The following is a 19,582-nucleotide window of genomic DNA, read 5'->3' as shown; positions in this document are numbered from 1 at the left end:
TAGGAAGCAATGGCACCCTTTTCACATTGGCCTATTATAGCACCACCAGGAGGCCATAATAATCTGACCTGCCCTGGTGGAACCTGTGCCCCCCGAGGGGCACTTTTTTAGTTTGCAGTGTTTTGGGCTTGAGTGTGACTGGCAGTTTTAAGTCTAATGTTAGTGGCAGCACTGTTATTTAACCCAACATACAGCCAGCCCTCCTTGGAAAGAACTAGCCAACTGTAGGTTATAATCACCACAATGACACAACCCCATATTTAAATGAAGGGAAGGGATATGTCAGTGTCTCATAGTGCATGATTTGAATCTATGTTGTGGATTCTTACACGATGTACTAGGCTAGTGCATCATTTGCCCAGAATGTGAGTTGAGTTTAATAGAAATTAAATAATCTTGCCACAAAAAATCATCATGTATATTCCTGGTTGGTACGACGCCAATATTGAATCTTTGAAAGTTATTGCACAGTATTGAACATCTGCATATGCTTATTTCAGAATACTGATTTTACAAACACTAATGCGTCTATGTAACTAGTGTGTAGTTTGTTGTTTAGTCTAATGAGTAGCTGAAGTATGCTTGTCTACTAAACAAATGTGTTCAGGATCAGGGAGGCTGAGATTGGTCTGATTTCTACTTAGTTGTGGAACGGTATCATGCACCAAAAATGTGCAACCTTACAATGCTTCACAGTGCGGCATGTTGTCAGTTGTTGGTCGACTACTTGAAGAATAAATCAGTCATTATTGTCTCCACCAGGCCGAAGGCATGGGAAGAGAGTATGTTTTGCACTCCGTCCGTGTGTGTGTGTGTGTGTGTGTGTGTGTGTGTGTGTGTGTGTGTGTGTGTATGTGCGTGCGTGCGTGCAAGTCCGTCTGTCCGTCCGTCTGTTACCAGCTAATCACCGGCACCGTTAACCCGGTCGATGCAAAATGTTGCACACACACTCCCTGGATGCCAACGATGAACCTCTGCCCCAAATTTTCCAGAACAGCCTGTTATAGCGACACCATGAGGCCGACTTTCGAACACATTTTTCTGTAAAAAAAATCCCGCAAATCGTTACACAGTATCTCTATAGTCATGTGCTCAAGACGGATCTGTCCGATATTTCATATTCCATCCTATTTGGCTAACATTGGCTTTCAAAGTTTGCAGGCTTGGCCCGTTTTGAACAAAAAGCCTCAAATCATGAACGCAGTGTGCAATTTACTTGAAATCTTTCACAGACTTTCCTCCATAACCTGACCCCTGGTGGAGACCTGTGCCCCGACTCCGAGAGGCACTTTATCTAGTTCCTTGTGAATTACATCTGGAACACTACCAGTAGCATATTCCTGAAGACCTTGTATGATACTTAACGTAAATAATTTGGTGTTCTTTGGATTTTCATTAGATCACCAACACGTGCCTTAGTCTCAGTTGGCAATCTATTATAGGATTGCCAACTGGTTTGGAATTTGCTTTAAGTACAGATAGAAGCAGATTGTTTAAATAGGAGGTCAGCGTTGGTACAGCACATAGGATAACAACCTTGTTCTCCCACATGGGAGTCTAAACAACCACCAGACAGCCAGGGTTTAATTCCCCTCTGACTATGGGTTGTGTGTTTTTGTCTCAAGAATGTTGACTCTTAACACATGGTGGAGAGAATATGGCTATTTCATTAAATAAACATCTCATAGGAGTATTAGGCGTTTGTTTAATGCAATGTCTAAGCTATTGACAGGCTGTTGTTGCCCTGCATGACTTTTTTTTTGTATTTCCCCCTGTAGAATTAATATGTTTTATAATTGAGTCTCAAACATATGGAGCATCACATTGGTTTCGACTGGCATGGAAGTCAAGCTGGTGGTCCCACACTTATTCACCCTCGGTCACATATGCAGTTGCCCTCAATCTTGCATAGCCAGACAACTATTTCACAATCTCCGAATGCTATATAGAGTCTAGAACTACCGAAATCCGTGTATGGAATTAAGCTGACATTTCCGTTCACGAGAATATATTTTAAAATATCTTTAGAGGTTATTTTTTATTTCCTTGCTAAGCAACAAGCTATATATGCTTAGATGATTTATATTTATATTAGGATAAATGTGCGCGACTGTAAAGACGAAATGGAAGTGGGGAGGAGTATCCACTTCCGCTTTATATTTGACTCATGACAGCTCTTCCGTTGCTCCAGACTGTATGATGAAAGCGTTTGGAAATCGCGAGAGGCAACAGACTACCAGTCTACAGAGGCAACGCGAGACTACCCTCAAACTAACACTTACACCCTCAATATTTTAATCTAGAATGTCTTTTTAAGCAGAACACAACTCACTCTCTCATGCTACATGCTCAGCACAGGTCACCACCAGCTCTATTGCAGCATGTTGGTGATCACTCCCTCACTCCTGACTCCCTCCGCCTATCCAACCTCCTGCTGTATTGTAGCCTTTAGGTCAGGTTAGGTCAGCCTGGTCATTGTGTGGATTTATGTGGAGTATATCATGTTTAATATACGTGGATGTTTAGGGTATATGTCCCATGAAGGGTTAAAATGGTCAATGTAGTGTGTCAGAGAAATGGGGGGGGGGGGGGGGGTGCAAAGGAGAGGGAACATTCCCTGGCCAAAGTACAGGCCACATCATTAAAACAAATGTGCAGTAAAGTGAGACAGTGTACAATACATTATGTACGGTAGACATATGAGGGAAAAAGAAGTAGAATGCCACGTGTTCACAACCTTCCTCTTAAACAGGCGTACAAAATCATTCACTATAGGCTATAGTCCACTACATAGTTAGTTAAGGTAATGTTGTAGTGAAAATTGTTATAGCCTATGTAGTGGACTCATCATACCCCACAATGCATCATGAAAAGTATTACAAGATACAACTGATAGTAACTTACCAAGCAGTATATAGCAACATACATGTATTGCACAGAAAGAAAAAAGGTATTTGGTATTTCGCGCAGTATAATACTGTACGCATTTTTCACCAAAATACATGCCGATATTTATTATAGGCACCAGCTGACATTGATTAACTCACTATGTAATCCTGTAAATGGAACACCCTATAAAGTAAGTTGGAACAAGTGAATCCCATACTGAATATATTCCATACTGAATAGACAGGGTCTTAACTAATGGAACATTCAGCACTCAAAGTGAAACCGCATCGATTATAAACAATTTTAGTCTTTCATCTTCGGTTTCAGCAAGACAAAATAAACATAACCTCTTCTCAACTATGCTCTCCACTATAGTTTTTTATAATATCATGTCAGTTGCTGCTGTTGGATGAAAACATCATCTACCTACCTAGCTGAATGTCTGCCTGTCCGTTTGTCTCTCTCTCTGTCTTTGTCTATCTGTCGGTATCATCTATTGTGGCCAGAAGAGGAAGAGGATGTTTTGGTTGGTCAGTCGACTTGGGGGCGACAAGCCCTCTTCTGTCATGTCAATGTAACTCTGTATCTTTAGGCTCAGCTTCAGGGGGTTTGAGAACTCAGTCTGTGTCATGCTGGTGCAGATTGGGAGCTTCACAGGAGCAGAGCCATAACTCAAAATACAATACAATATTATAATTGCAATAAATAGTTCATCTAGATGAAAGCAATATAGCATGATATTCAATTGGATTGGCTGACGGTTGTCAATTAGATTGTTGTTCAAGTACGTCAATTAATTTGAGAAACGGCCAATCGTATCACTCATATTTTTATACTCTCTCACACTCAAACTCAAAGGTGTGTGTATGTCTTACCTGACATAGGATGCTGCGAATGTACTTGCCACAGCTGGTGAAGCCAGAGTAGTCAAAGTTGTCCATGATGGCGTAGAACTTGTTCGATATCACTTCGTCCTGTTCTTGACTGCAGCATCCGAATTTGGTGTACTCTTTACAGAAGAGAAGTGGCTCTGGCGGTTGGAACGGAGGCTTGTAGTCCAGACACTGGGGGTGAGAGCTCCCCCGCCAGGCCTGGAGGAGCAGCAGCAGGAGGTGTAGGAGGAGGTAAGGGGAAGAGGTGCTCTCCTGAATGAGCCAGGGCGTCGTGCTGCTCCTCGGGGTCATGGTGTAGACGGAGTAGAGGATGCTGTAGTCTTAGAGAGGTGCTCATGCAGAAAGCTCAGCGGGAAGAAGGTTTTGAGACACCACACCTATTCCAAAGCTTTTTTCGAGAATAGGCTCAAAAAACACAACTAGGACATGGGAGGTTAGAAGTCGGTGCCTGAGATATTGCGGGATTTCATATTCAATAATATTGTCTATGTTGCCATAGCATTCCCGCCTCTGCTAAATTTGAGAATTGGCTTAGTGGAATGTGTGGGTGTGTGCTTATGGATGTATGCATGAGTCCATATGTGCATGTGTAAGACACACAGACCTAACTTTACACCTGCCTGTAGAGTGGGCAGATACATACTGTAGCCATAATATTATTCAGGTTATCTACATACCTACAGTCCTTTTGGTTTGTGTGAAGGCAATAAGTACTATAGATCTATGATGGTGAACCTATTAAGCGAGATATAAAGGCAGGAAGCAAACACAAAGGTGTGTTCAGACTGAAGTCTGGCAGCATCAATATCTCAAAGTCCATTTCCAAACTTTTGCAAGGTCAGGCAGTTAAACTTAGCTTGTAATATCCATTTCATGGCTACTTCTCAAACAGTACTTGGCAGAATTCAGGCAAAACTTCCTTCCCTCCCCCCCAGCAAAAAGGAAAGAAAAAAGCAACCACTTTGTTGAACGGAAGTCCACCTTGTCAGAGAGGAAGAACCACAAACAGAACCAGATTTCTTTGTAAGTCCCAAGTAGTTTGAAGCTTCAGTTTCCACAGCTTCTGTTGAATGTTTACTTCCAACGTTTGTGCCCTTTGGAGAGTCTCAGTGTGTTTGCTCTGGACATGTGCTTGCTGGCTCCAAGCGACAAGACCCTGCATGCAGAGGGACAGAGTGAAATAGAGAGAAGGAGTCAGAGAGAGAAGCTCTTTCATTCAGCCACGCTGCAACTTCAACTCTCAGATCCCTCCCCCAATTGCTTCTTTCCTCTCCTCTTCTCTCTCTCTCTCTCTCTCTCTCTCTCTCTCTCTCTCTCTCTCTCTCTCTCTCTCTCTCCCCTTTGCTTCTTTCCTCTCCTCTTCTCTCTCTCTCTCTCTCTCTCTCTCTCTCCTCTTTGCTTCCATGCACTCCCACAAAGATACGTGCATTCCTTCACATAACGCGCGGTCTCATGCCCTGAAGTTACAGCTTTCTCTCCCCCTCTCTTTTTCCTGCGCCCCTGCAGCATTCCCAGACCTCTGCCCCTCATTCTATGATTTCCAGACAGACATATTCACTCTGCTGTGTGCGGGTGGGTGCATGTGCGCGCATGCGTGCGTGCGTGCGTGTGTGTGTGTGCGTGCGTGCGGTCAGATGAATGAAGACGTGTCCTGGAAATGAGGTTCAATGGATTCTCCCTGAAGAGCTCCAGTCTTTCCCCCATGCATATATCTATATATATATATACGTAGCTCCAGTATTGCACATTTCTCCCCCCCCCCCCCCCCCGCTAATTTGGGAGATTTTGTTACACTCTCCGGGTGGAATTATCACTGAGGTGTACAATTAACATCACAGTAGCAGTAAGTAATATTCTGATAGTCCTGGTGCCCTCTGACGTGGGAGCAATTATTGTGTTTACACGTCAGCAAAATCCTGAGTGTGAACTCTGTATTACTGTAAAAGTTAAGAGTGAAATGATTACTCTGAATTGGTGTGTGTGTGTGTGTGTGTGTGTGTGTGTGTTGCTTGTGCGCGCGTGTGTGTATACATCTACCATCTGTGTCTCATTATGTTCCAGTCACAGTTTTAGAAGAGAGAGACTCATCTGTCTGGCTGGGGATCAGACATTTCATCACTCCACTCTACCACAATATGTGGTACACATGGACACACACTTTCACTGGGTTCAAAAGATGGATTAACACGTTATCATGTCTACTTCATAAACCACCAACGCCAACCAACTCTAAATCCCCTGATACTGTCATTGGCATTTTCACCATAATCTTTTTTTCATAATTTGACTGTAGCAAATATTTGTAGTATAATGTATAAAGTAGAATGTTTTATCAAAAATAATTCCAGTATTTCCAAATGCTTTCATCATACAGTCTGGACAGTTATAACTGCATTATGATAGAACTGCTTATGGCCTGATTGCTTACTCTAGTAAGCACATACTGTATAGTGCAGAACTACAGCATACGACAGACCACATCCTGTTGAAGATGACATTTAGATTACTGCACTTATTTTTTTAACGAGATCTTAATATAGGATTGCACCTACCTCTTGCCTGCAGACACAATTAGCCCTTCACTAAATCCATCCCCAAAAAGCAATTGTCCAATGCCAATCCAAATAGTTTAGCAACGGTTGATATGCAATTGCAAGGCAAGCTTTCTTCGCTGCTAACGTGCCTATTGGACAAGGATGGGTTGGGGAGGGACTTAGTGAAGGGCTAATTGTACTTCCTGTTCTTAGAAAGAGAAAAAGTGTTATTTGAATACTAGGCTTATTCCAGGAAAACTGTTTGGCAGGCATTAGACATACAGGGCTGTATTTTGCATGTCTTAAGTACCAGGTCTTATTCCCTAACTTGAGTAAACTAAAGACCTGGAGGCGTGATCAATGCTCTTTGGCTACTCAGAATAGCCAAATGGCATTGATCACGCCTCCAGGTCTTTAGTTTACTCAAGTTAGGGAATAAGACCTGGTACGTAAGACACGCAAAATACAGCCCACAGTATCTCAACAACAACTATGGGCCGATTCATACTCCTATTTTAGAGCCGAATAAAAGTCGGTTCGGCGCTGTAGAGCCTACAATTAGTAGTGGGTACAGTCCTAAAGTCGGCTCTTCGGTGCTACTGAAAATTTCTGACGAGCCGAAATCATTTCGGCACTACAGCGCCGAAACAGCTGTAAAATAGGAGTATGAATCGGCCCTATGCCGTAGCTATCTGAGCTAAACTTTAGCACGTTACAATCACAGAAGTTGTTATTCCCTCTGTACCTAGCAGTGATCTCTGCAGATTATATCTATTTACAGATACATAAATCATGTGAAATCTAAACACCTTCTTCGGGCGGCCTCAGTGGAGTCTGTAATTGGTTGACAGGCTTCCTTTTCAGACTGAAACAATTATGAGGGGAAAAAACATTTCATGACATCTTGAAATTCATTCAGTTGTACGATTCTGTTAGCAAGTGTTTTCATCAGGTCATCAAATCAAGGAATATACCTGTATTTTCTAATTGTAGTAGATAATTTTGTCTTTGTGGCTGCACAAAAGTGAATCGGTTTGATTGTGGTTTGACATCCAGGAGGAGAGAGAAACTGGTTTTCAAAGAGTTAAAAAAACAATGTTATGCCTGTAGTATAACAGCTTGTAAACTCTACTAACCTGTAGAATGACTGAGTGGATGAGTCAACTTTTACTGGAAAGCACACACACAAGCGCAAGCACACACACGGCACACGCATGCACGCACGCACACACACACACACACACACACACACACACACACACACACACACACTCACTCAGACTGTATCTCTGTCTCTCACGCAAACATACCATACATGATAAGTCAGCACTGCAAACCCTGTGATCTGTCTCAGACCTTGGGTTTACAGTGAGATCAGAGCACACATGCACGCACAAATCAATGGAAGATTAATGGTGTAGTAAGTAGTACATCGTTTTGTGTGAGGTATATTACACACATTTTTATAATTAAACATCAGCAAAGATTATTGTTGACATTTGTAGTATGACATTATAGTTACATACTTACATTACAGTATAACACGGAACGTAAAGTCACTACTGTACTTTGACATGAATGAGAGCCCAGAAGAAACACAGTGACTGTGTGTAAGGGCATGTTCACACTATTCCTTTTTACCAGGTGCTTTACCTGGACTACATTTGCTAGCACCACTACTGATGACCATAAAGGCGACTGTAATGGACACTTTTTCATGATTGGCTGCCTCTAGACTGCCAATGCGAGACCATAAAACCCATTGTCTGAACGGCATAAAACCCATACGCTGAACGCCACAACACAGTGGCAACAGAAGCTAATGTTGTGAGCTAACTGAATCCATAACAAAACACAGTGAGTAAACCAACAGAAGAATTTCGGAAACGGATGAAAACGGGTGCTACAAGAGCCTGCACTTATGACTGAGTCATTTTTGCTTTTAAGTATAGGCAATAGCATAGCCAAAAAAGAAAATGATCAAATGGCTGGGCTGCCACATAGCACGACAGGCATGCCATTGCCCTTTTTTGGTAGAGTGAGGCACTTTCAAAAGATGACCATAGTTTACCGGACCACATCGACGCACATACGATGTGGTCCGATTTTTATCAGCTGACCTAAATTGTGACTCGTGATTTCTGGCTGAGCCCCTTCACCAATCACCATGGGTCTTCAAATTGACAGAGACAGAAGTAAGCATCATAGACCTCCAGGATGATATGTGATGTGGTAATATGCCTCATATCAAATCGATACCCACGGCCTACTTACCCCCCCTCCTGTTATTTTTGAGGGGCGCTAGCCCCTCTTATATACAGGTTTAATGTTTGTTTTTAGTTCAATGTTTGTTTAAAAAAAAGCCATTGACAATGAATGAAGATAAATGAATGTTTGCTTTGTCCCTAACACAAACATTAAATCCCATTTACAATAAAGATAATTTAATTTTGTTTTGACACTGTTTGTTTTACATCATCATTACATCACCTAATCATAGCAACATGAGTTATAGACTTGAGTTAGACAAGCTGTACCGAATTCCCTCCTCGATGCGCCCCTCACTTCACACGGGTGTGATTGTTTCATTTTCAGCAGAAGAAGCGCTCTAGGCATCTAGCGGTGTTTCTTCCTAACAGACGGACAGTGTAAACACATCCTAAGGTGGGACTAGGCGGTTTAAATGTGCCAAACAAAACAGAGAGTGAGGCCAGGCCAACAGTCCACCTCACAGCTCTACTCTGTTCTCAGAGTGCTCTCGTGCCTTATATAGACTGCTTTTTGCCTTTATTTTTGCCATTATTTTGGCTATCGAGTCAAAATAACTGTGTGTGTGTGTGTGTGTGTGTGTGTGTGTGTGTATGCATGCATGCATGCGTGCGTGCGTGCCTTCTTTATTTCTGCTATCGAGTCAATTGTGTGTGTGTGTGTGCGTGTGTGTGTGTGTGTGTGTGTGTGTGTGTGTGTGTGTGTGTGTGCGTGTGTGCGTACAAAATGAAGAAAATAAATAACCCAGAATTTTGCCTTTGCATGAAATGTGATATAAACAAGCCTTATTTGTGTGTGTGTTATGTCCTACTATAAGCCTGCGTATCAGACAGCCAATCTTAATTACCTTGAAATGTTGCAGTCCAAACCTACAGTAAACACTTTTCTTTGTTAAGTTCTCAGGGGGAAAAGAAAAATAGACTGCAGATTAAGATATTATTAGCTAACCATCTCAGACAGCGTTGTCAACAGGAAAGCCTTCAAGAGAAATATCATAGCATGCTTTTATTTCAAATCCACACAATCTCTCTTTTGATTATTGAGTTTCTGAATTGTTTATTACAGTGTGAGATAAGTTTATAAATAGGATTATTTATTATGAAACAAGAAATGATCACATTGTGATTTTTGTCAGGTGAAAGAAGCGCTGTATGCATTTGGTTTGAAGTTATATCGAGTGACGTTCGAACATTGCAAACGTGTCTTCCCCGTCAAGCCGTGAGTGTGACTTCTGCGTTGCGAGTCTGCCCTGTCTGTGTTAGTCTGCAGTCTGCGTGGCTGCCAGTGCCAAGGATATATGCCTCTCCCAGACAGACAGACAGACTCTTAATCCTCTCTTACTACAGTTCCACCCCACTGTAATTCTCCCTAATGAGTCTGTACAGTAGGCAAGACACAGTGTGCGTGTGTGCGTGCGTAACACACGAGTCACGAGTGTGTTATTGTGTTTTAACGTATGGTCCAGGGCCTGTGCTGTTTGGTCAAAATTCACGTCTTCCTCCTGTAGCCTAATCTCATCATCAGTGTTATTTTTACATTTGATATTATACATGATATGGTCACTCTCAATTACATGTAGGTTGTTTTAAAACATGATGGATGGCTGCATGCTCAGGAGTAATGACTTTGCGATTGAGCGTTGTGCCTTCTAGTAAGAAAATGATAAGATCATTATCTTAAAGCTGGTCTTAATGGTAAATTGTGTATTTATATAGTGCCTTCATCCAAGGCGCATTGTGCATTACATTCACCCATTCACAAACCGATGGCGGAGGAAACCATGCAAGGCACCAACCAGCACATCAGGAGCAATTAGGGGTTCAGAGTCTTGCTCGAGGACACCTCGACACTGACTCTGGGGGAGCCCAGGTTCGAGCTGGCAACCTTGCGGTTTCCATCCGGCCACTCTACACTCTAAGTGCCTGTGAATTGAGCAATGCAGATGTTTAACAATAATTTTTGTTAAAGAGTTAAATTGAAATAATTGAAAACATGATTGCAAACAGAACAGCCAACATGTATATATATCATTGAAAAGTTAAACTACAGCTACAGACTTCAAGTGCTTTGTTTTGAACTATTTGGATACACATTTTACGCTGCCAGCTAATTTGTCAAAGATTAAATTTTGGATCTCAGCTTGTACACTTGTGCCCAGGTTGAGCATTAGCTGCTGAATTAAGTTGAAAGTGCTTGCATGCATACGTATCTGCATGAACACGTCACATCTCCCCAGAGACATTCGCCTCGTAGGACTAGATGGAGCATGAAAGATTGCCTGAAGACCTAACATCCTACACACGCATGCATGCACCGAAAGAAATTAAATCTAATAATAATTTGGACAGCGTACAGCGTCTCTGTAAAGAGAGCGAGGCAGAGCAGGAAGACGGTGAGGAGGAGGCAATGACAGTAGTAAAGAGCAGTGTGACATTGTCTGATCCATGTATCACATATAGCTTCTACAAGGTCTGATGTCGGATACTGCACATTCATGCATTTGTCCCCCTGCAACAGCTTCTATACAGTATGTACCAAGGGGTCATTATTTGTATAACATTGCACTGGCAACTACAGACTCCTCCTTAGACTCGCATCTAATTGCATTGTTCAAGACAATAGAGAAAATAGCACAATGACAATTTCCAGCAGGTGCCAAAGTGTAAAGATGTATATATACTGGCATGTTGTGCTGGCAGAACCTTCACTATTCTGCAAAATGTGACTATTCTGAAAATGTGAAAGCCAGTCTGGAATTTTTCACGTCACATCATCCAGAGGTGAAAGGTGAGAGGTTCTGTTGCTTTTAATCTGCCTTTTTAATATTTCTTCACACAAGATAGCACTGTACTATGACATGTCATTTACAGCAGAACAGTAATCCCAGAGCAAACTAGAAAAAGTGCCCCTCGGGGCACAGGCCAGGTTCCACCAGGGCAGGTCAGAGCTGGGATACCCGACCGAAAACCGACGGGTCCCGTGGGTACCCGACGGGTCGGGCTAGGGTAAGGCTCATTATCATAATTGGTGGTCGGGCTTCGGTTCGGGCCAGCCATGCTGTTGATATATATAATAAAGTGTAAATATGAATAAAAACGATCCGACTAGTCTGTCTCTCTGTGTGTTTCCTGGTTAACCAGGACGCATGGTGCACTTTAGAGTAGCCTATTAAGGTGGTGCAGCGTGACAATGCTCTGTCTGCAAGCAGCAGCACCACTTGTAACAACGCAAGCTTGCAATGCACGTGCTGCAAGCAGCAGCAGCAGCGAACGTAGCCCCAAGTGAAATTGTGAACCTCAGTCACTACGCTAATTCTGTAGGTCTGAAGCTACAGAATGAGCGTATAGGACTGAGGTTACATATGGGGCGCAGCTGGAAGAACCACTGAAGAGAGGAGGACGGCGTTAGCCTAGGTTGAACTCACCCACGGCGGATGCGATCCTCCTCCATGACAACATGTAAACCGTGATTTTTGGATTAATATAAATAGTTTGATTTATTAGATGTTGAACGCAGTGAAGAGTTGAGTATGAGTAAATAACTCGATCCTGCCCATGGACCATAGCAAATTAGGCTACCAATAATCTCCTCACGCTGGCGCGGATTGTCTGATTGAATAGCAGTTTGCAACTTTGCACGAACAAGCTGTGTGGATTAAATATTGCCAATGCAGAGTTGCTGATGTCAAATCAATCATCAATGCTGGTAAAACTGCAGGAGTGTTTGTGTGTGTGTGTGTGTGTGTGTGTGTGTGTGTGTGTGTGTATGCATCTGACTGTGCAACGTAGTAGGCTATAAAACGGACCCCTTTCATGGTAATTTACAAGACTATAGTGTGGCATAATATGTCTAAAGGTAACAGCCATGCAAGCTGTATGCTGTCAGTGTATATTAAAGTGCCTTCCTCAAAGAAAAATTAAGGGAGAAAAAAGTGTCGGGTATCGGGCACGGGCCGGACGCATATATTAATAATGAATGTCGGGCTCGTTTCGGTTCGGACACAAAGCTGTCGGTGTCGGGCTCGGTTCGGGCTGTATAAAGTTGGCCCGATCCCAGCTCTAGTTTGCATGTTCTCCCCGTGTTCCCTACTGTAGGTAGTGGTACCCTCACAAAAAACATGCAGTAATCCTGGTCTCTAAACTACCTGATGGAGGGGAAAGGAACTGGCCATAATGACGTGTTCATTCCACACGCTACGTTCTGCCGGGGAAACTCTCCCCTGTCAAGTGAAAAGAAGCAGCTTGGACTCTCATGCATAGAAGGAAGCATGAGGTCAGTCCGCTGCCCCCCCCCCAGGTTGGCAGAGGAAGTGTTGCACCCAGGATTACATTAGATAATTGACACTGGGTGAATAAATGGGTTTCAAAATCTTGGGCTAAAAATATATTTAAAAAAAAGAAAAAAAGTAAAATACTTTCATTAAGGAATCACTATTTTGGGTGTGTCAAAAAATCTATAATTGGCAAAACATATGCTACTGTATATAAGTATACCATATACATTTTTTGTTATACAACAAAGAATATATTTAATGGTTAAAATGGCCTCATTAATGACAGCTTCCTGTGTGTATAACTGTGTATCCATAGTGACGTACAATGTTTTCAGTCCTGTGGTGCTTTCTTTTCCTTTCGACAAGTGTGTTTCACTGGGAGGAAGAAGACTGGATGTGAATGCCTTAGTGAATTAATTCACCAATGCATTATTGCAGAAGAGACAAGCTCCTCTGAGGGTAGGGGGTCACAGGGGGTATATTGCTCCATTCAAAGAATGTAAATGTAGGAAAGGACACATCCTCGTATATTATGACTATATCCTTTAGTAGGCTTAAAATGAAGGCATTTTAACAGGGTTGGAAGGTCCTCCTTAGCAGAGAGATCTGAGTTGCACTGGCATCTGTTTTTATATAAAGCCATAATTGCCATAATCCCGTCTTGACCCTATTGTGCACAATGAAATAATTTGGCTCACACTTCAAGTGTCTATAGTTTGTGCTGAACTTTGTAGATCTGCCAATGACTTATGTGCCCCTATAGACCTCACTCTGGTGTGCGTTGGTTAAGAACCTTAAATAGGTCACCGCAATATGTTAATTGTTTTATATTTTTGTTCTTAAATAGTTTTTGGTTGTATCGAGAATACATAGCTTGTATGAATGTTAAAGAGTAATGTATGTGTGCTTGGAATTATCTTATTCTCGTTATCTTTAATAACATAGTGAGTTAATGGCTATTAAAATTTTATCTTCAAATCCTTTCCAAGTACCTGGAATGTAAGGTACATTTACAGTACCTAGGCTAGAGAATTGGAACAGAGAACAGAGAATTTTCCACCAAATTCACAAGGCTGTGTTAGGCTGTGTAAACTACTGTATTTTTACACAGATGACAGATTGAAAACCTCCGACATAGAGTTTTAAGTTTGGTGCTGACGAGGTACTTTACAGTATCATTAAGTTGATATGTGAGTAATATGTTATTGTTTATTCTACAGTGTGTCCCTGAATTCTACGTGAAGGTTAAATTACTCAATCCAAGTTAGTTGGAGAATGTCGGGGAACGTCTGGTGTATGTGTAGCTGGGTAGGGTTTGAAGATGTGATGGCTAGAGAGAGACATTGAGGCGAAGGTCTCAGGTGTAGAAGGCTGCATGTTCGTTTTACACATCATTTTGTTTTGCTGTTGAGAAACCACTGTGGCGGAACATGTAATTTGTTCTTTACACAGCAGTTATCAAACATTTTAATTTCAAGGACCCCTAGTTTGATATATATTACACCACAGACCCCCATTAGATTTTTTATCTCTGGGACGGACGGACGCACGCACGCACGCACGCACACACAGTCAGAGCGAATGGAGTGCATACAAGTGTCACCATCTCTGCGCTTGATTGGGACTGGGCGTTGCAAAGACTGGTTTGACAACAGAGACAGGGACTTTACATTAGTTATATCAAGATGAAAGCATATCACCATCCATTCAATCTTCTCTTCTGTCGAGACAAGGCACATCATTATCAAGTGTTAGCTAAGATGACAGCCGGCCTCTTTTCATTCATAATGATGACCAATTATATTCATTCATCATTAGTAGAGGACGCTCAATGAACATTCACCCTTGCTTAGTACTGTAATGTCTGATATTTGGCAGTTTAAGTTCAAGTTATTAATAGCATACAGTTGAATGTAGGCTGTGTGTATTGTATTTGGCATGGCACCGTTGGAGGTGCGACAAAGAAAGCAGGAAGACCATCCTTCTGTATGAAATAATTTTATATGATTTTAGAAGATAAGTTCAGCATCTATACAACTACAACTGTAGTTCATGGGGTGTAACAAAAAATAACTCAAATGAAAACCTTTACTGTACTAGAGTATTGATACATATTTTCTCTATTAAGTATAATTTAACTTAAGTTATGTTTAGTTATGTTGTCTGATGGTAGTTAAAACCTCATGTAACTTTTTTGTAATGAATAAAATGTAATTTTCTCTGTAGGTAGAGTGTGTTAATACAATATAACAATTTGGGTGGTTTTATTTGATCTCCCTGCTCTTCTATTGAGATATTTAAATCATGTCAAGGTCATGTCTCACTATAGACACAGGATCTGACATTCAATTTATCCCCCGAGCAAACAGGTTGGCTCCATTAGCTCAATGGTAAACTGCTGAGCACTTGAAACCGTGTGAAGTGAGGGGCGCTCTTATCATCAATCAGACATCATCATACATTACCATATATCACATTCCGTGCTCAGCCAATCAAATCATCACAAATGTCATTCTTGTTTTGTCGTCTTCACTTTTCTGCCCCCACTTTTATCTTCAATATGTACTTTGCTCAGACAAACCCGGCCAGAAAGCTGGGCATAGTAGGGTCTAGCGCACCTCAAAAAATGCATGAACATTTCAAACCTGGCTGTAAGTAATAAGAGTCAAACGTGAAGTCTATTAAAAAAATCACACGTTGTGTTAAGTGAGGGTGCCTTTCATCATAATACATCACATTCCGGCGGAATGCTCAGCTGATTGGCTGAGCGCAGAATGATTCCACACTCAGCCAATCAGCTGAGCACATTCCGTGCTCATACGAACAGACAGACAGACCTACACACGGCTGTGCATTGCACCACTCAAAAAAAGGAAATGCTTGTCACACTAATATCTCACATTCCAATCAGTTTATTTGAATTATAAACAGACAATATGTAAAATTATAATGACAATTATTATAATGATAATTATGGTACATAAAACTGAAAGATGCTGGTACAGAAAGATGAAATATGTTGCAGAATGAACATTTTACAATTCATACAAATAAGTTCCAACTACATTTCTGTCATGAAGAAACATGAGCTCAAAACTATTGCTAAACTATGGAAATGATTGTGTCAACAAAATCCCATGAGATTTTTGAAAATACATTTCATTTAGGCATACCGTAGATGTTAACTAATACATGTAGCGTTTAAAGCTTGTTGCTAAGTAGCTAAAGGTCATGTGGTTGGGACTGGGAGAGTTTTTGTAGGCCTACAGTTGAGTGACTGAGACATTTCTTACGATGCATGTAAAGACATTTCAACAACAAGCATAATGTGACACTAGAGCCTGACCAATGCTCATCCTGATTTTGGAGAGTCCTTTTCCACAGATTACCGATGTTTTGATATTTAGTCATAACAAATGCAACATTTTCTAAAATATAGCCTATATTTCGTTAACCATGTTCAAGCCGTGGCAACCCTATTTTGGGCATGTCATTTAGGTTAAGCTAAAAAACAAATCTATCTAAAAGTTTCAAAAAATTCGCAAAAACTTTCAAAAATAGCCAGGCAAAGAATTGTGATCTTGTACATCGGCTATTTATTTTTTCATTTTTGAATTGTGCTTAATTATACTTTGCTTTGACTACCAAATAATACCAAATAACAACAGATATATTGGTCTGACTCTATTACAAATGCATGCACGCACGCACTCACACACACACACACACACACACACACACACACACACACACACACACACACACACACACACACACACCTGACCACTACACACGCCTGTGTGTGCATGCGTGTGTGTGTGTGTGTGTGTGTGTGTGTGTGTGTGTGTGTGTGTGTGTGTGTGTGTGTGTGTGTGCATGCATATCATTTAGTTAATTTGCAGTAGAACTTGTGCAGGATAGTTTTTATGTTCAGCTCTAGCCTACATTGCCTACACACTACAGTGCATCAGTAACCACAGCAATTACCATACATGCAAGTACATCATTCAGTCCTAAAATGTACTAAAAAATATTTGCATTATATTTTCATGTCTTTACACTTGTTGCTGGCTAAAAACAGAGGAAAAAAATATTGCCATCAGATTGTGCAGTACAGTTTAAATGGTTCAGCTTATGTCCAACATTGTCATCTCCCCAGGAAGCCTAAGTATTCTCTCAAAAGTTAAAACCACCCAAAACAGCCTCTTCAGTTGTCTCTGTTACAGTAGCCTCAGTACCCAGGCTTTCATTTTCACCTCAGCGTCCACACTGCCCCCTTTAGGCAAGCACAGTGAAATCCTGGCTTAGGCCATTCAAGGAGGAAAGGGAAACATTACACATTATGTTGGAAGGCTACGAATAGGAGGGGTGTGGGTATGGAAGCAAACAGAGTAAAGGAAAGAGAATCATCTATTCATTCATCTCTAATACTTTTGTGTGTTTTATTGCAGGCTGTGGCCCGTGGGAGTGATAGCGCTGAGCAGCAAACTGATTATTAACGTCTGCTCATTCGTTGGTCCACTCATTGGATCGTTTATGCTCAAACACACATTCACTCACGCAAACAATCTTCCTGTGTGTTACAGTACTACTGCATATCTACTTTATATCTAAGCACCCTGTATACTGTCCACCCAGCTCTCATTTATTTTCATCAACACCTTTCCCTCATAAACACCTGACTCTGCCCGGTTTGTGATCTTATTTGCCCCCATCCAGCAGCCTGTGTGTTTGGGTTGTGGTTGATCCTTCTTTTCTTGTATCCGTCCTTCCTTCTTTCAAACATTGTGTTGTTATGATTAGGACTGACATTTATCTGCTTGACCAGTACCGGTTAGGTACTGGTCAAAACACATTTGTTTGTTCACTCTCATCAGCATTTCATTAAGCACATACTGATACACTTGACGAACCAAATGGAGGGTCAACTAAATTCACACCTTGTGTCCTCGGTTGTCTGATCACAGACTGTAATTGTCCGTCAGCCTTGATGCCACGATGCTGTAGAACATTGGCTGCTCCTCATCCTCCTCATTACTGTGCATTACTTGTACTTGTCACACCCTCAGAGTTGAATTAACACTCCTACAGTCTCTAGGTGGATGACTGCAAAGCGACTGTCACCCCACCTGTTGTCTGATAGCCCAGGTGTGGACAAATCTGCTGTTCACAGTTTCTGCCACAGGGCAAGGTAGGGAGCTCAGGTGTCTGTAGAGAAGCACAAAAAGCAGAGAGGAAAAGGATAATCACTACTGATGTAGTTGTACTTAACATCATTCATTCATGATGTGACATGTTGCTGTAGGGAAAGCTTTAGAACAGTAGCCTATGTAGAATAGAGAATTATCATGAATATTTCAAAAATGTCAGTATGCACTGTAACAACAATATGGGAAACAAAGCTCCATGTAGCTTCCCGGTGTGTTCCCCAGACATTATTCTGTCTGTAGCCTGCTAGCCTACAGCTCACAGTGCTCACACTCAACTCCACTCAGTCACAAATCCAGTATGGGGATATCATTGAAGAAACTAAAGTCTATGTATCATTGTGGTTGAAGCTTTTGATCCCAACTGTCTACAAGGGCTGGTTCATAAAAAATGCAATACATTATGCATCGCAAGGATAGTGTAATTGAGAAGTGTCTCCAGGGGATGTCATCATAGTTAGATAATGCAGCTCTTAGTAGTTTACGTGAAATGAAGAGTGCATTTGGGCCTGTATACGTGCACTGTAGCTGTGGGTTGACATGCATCAAAGGGTGAGTGAGTGAGTGAGTGAGTGAGTGAGTGAGTGGTTGGGTGGTTAAGGGTGGGTGCACTGCATGTGTAGTAGTAGAGTAGTGTAGTAGGCTGTATTTGAGTGAATGCTGCTGGTGATCTTTCTGCTGATGTACACAGTACTCTTTTATGTACACAGTACTCTTTATTACAAAACTAAACCCTGATGTGATTTATATCCTTACCTCAGGGAACAAATAGTGATGTTCACTTCCCACAGCGGTGTTAGTCAGGATGATAACAGTCATACATGACACATGGACAGATGGATGTGTCTGTTGTTTTCCTTTGATGTTACAGGTCCCATCTGCAGCCATTGTGCGTTCCTCACAGTAACATCTAACATTGAACTCTGAAGAGCCTACCAAGGGAACCAAAGCACCCATAAGGGACCATTTGGTTCCATTGGTACGCTCTTTGGAGTTGGGTTTCAGGCTTCATAGTCCATGGGTGCAGGATTACCAGTCCAAGCTGATGGATGGTAAGGTTTTACATTCCTCTTCATTTTTAAAGTCATGTGTGCCAGTTCCAGGCTTTTGACCAATAGCACATAGAGAATGCCTGGGAGCCCGGGAGGCTAGTGTAGAGGTCTGGGCACCTAGGCTGCTAAGCCAGCCTGACGGCGTGTCACAGGTTCGACTCTCGATCCCGACGACCTTTGCCACGTGTCACCCCCATCTCTCTCACCATACTGTACAGTCTATCCAATGAAGGCAGAAAAAGCCCAAAAAATGTATCATAAAAAAAAAGAATGACTGGGAGGGATGAGGCACGGTCTGGAGTGTGGACAATGTTCACCCTTTTCCACCTCAACCGACCAATCAGAAACCACAACTGTGTGTGTGTGTGTGTGTGTGTGTGTGTGTGTGTGTGTGTGTGTGTGTGTGTGTGTGTGTGTGTGTGTGTGTGTGTGTGTGTGTGTGTGTGTGTGTGTGTGTGTGTGTGTG

The 19,582-nt window shown here is 41.8% G+C and overlaps 1 protein-coding gene across 1 annotated transcript in view; it reads right to left on the bottom strand.

Moving 5' to 3' along the window:
* The window catches only part of LOC308321965 (HHIP-like protein 1), a 31,653-nt gene extending 26,710 nt beyond the window's left edge, over window positions 1–4,943 (bottom strand). Inside the window, exon 1 of the mRNA XM_080773107.1 lies at window positions 3,765–4,943. Coding sequence (XP_080629233.1) covers window positions 3,765–4,073 — 309 coding nt within the window. The 5' untranslated portion in view covers window positions 4,074–4,943. The remainder of the gene's footprint in view (window positions 1–3,764) is intronic.
* Between the last annotated feature and the right edge of the window lie 14,639 nt (window positions 4,944–19,582).

Source organism: Protomyctophum bolini (assembly GCF_963924005.1).
Source record: "Protomyctophum bolini genome assembly, chromosome: 9".
NCBI classification, from domain to species: Eukaryota; Metazoa; Chordata; class Actinopteri; order Myctophiformes; family Myctophidae; genus Protomyctophum; species Protomyctophum bolini.
The sequence above is the reverse complement of the archived record's forward strand: the minus strand, read 5'-3'. Positions and strand labels throughout refer to the sequence as shown.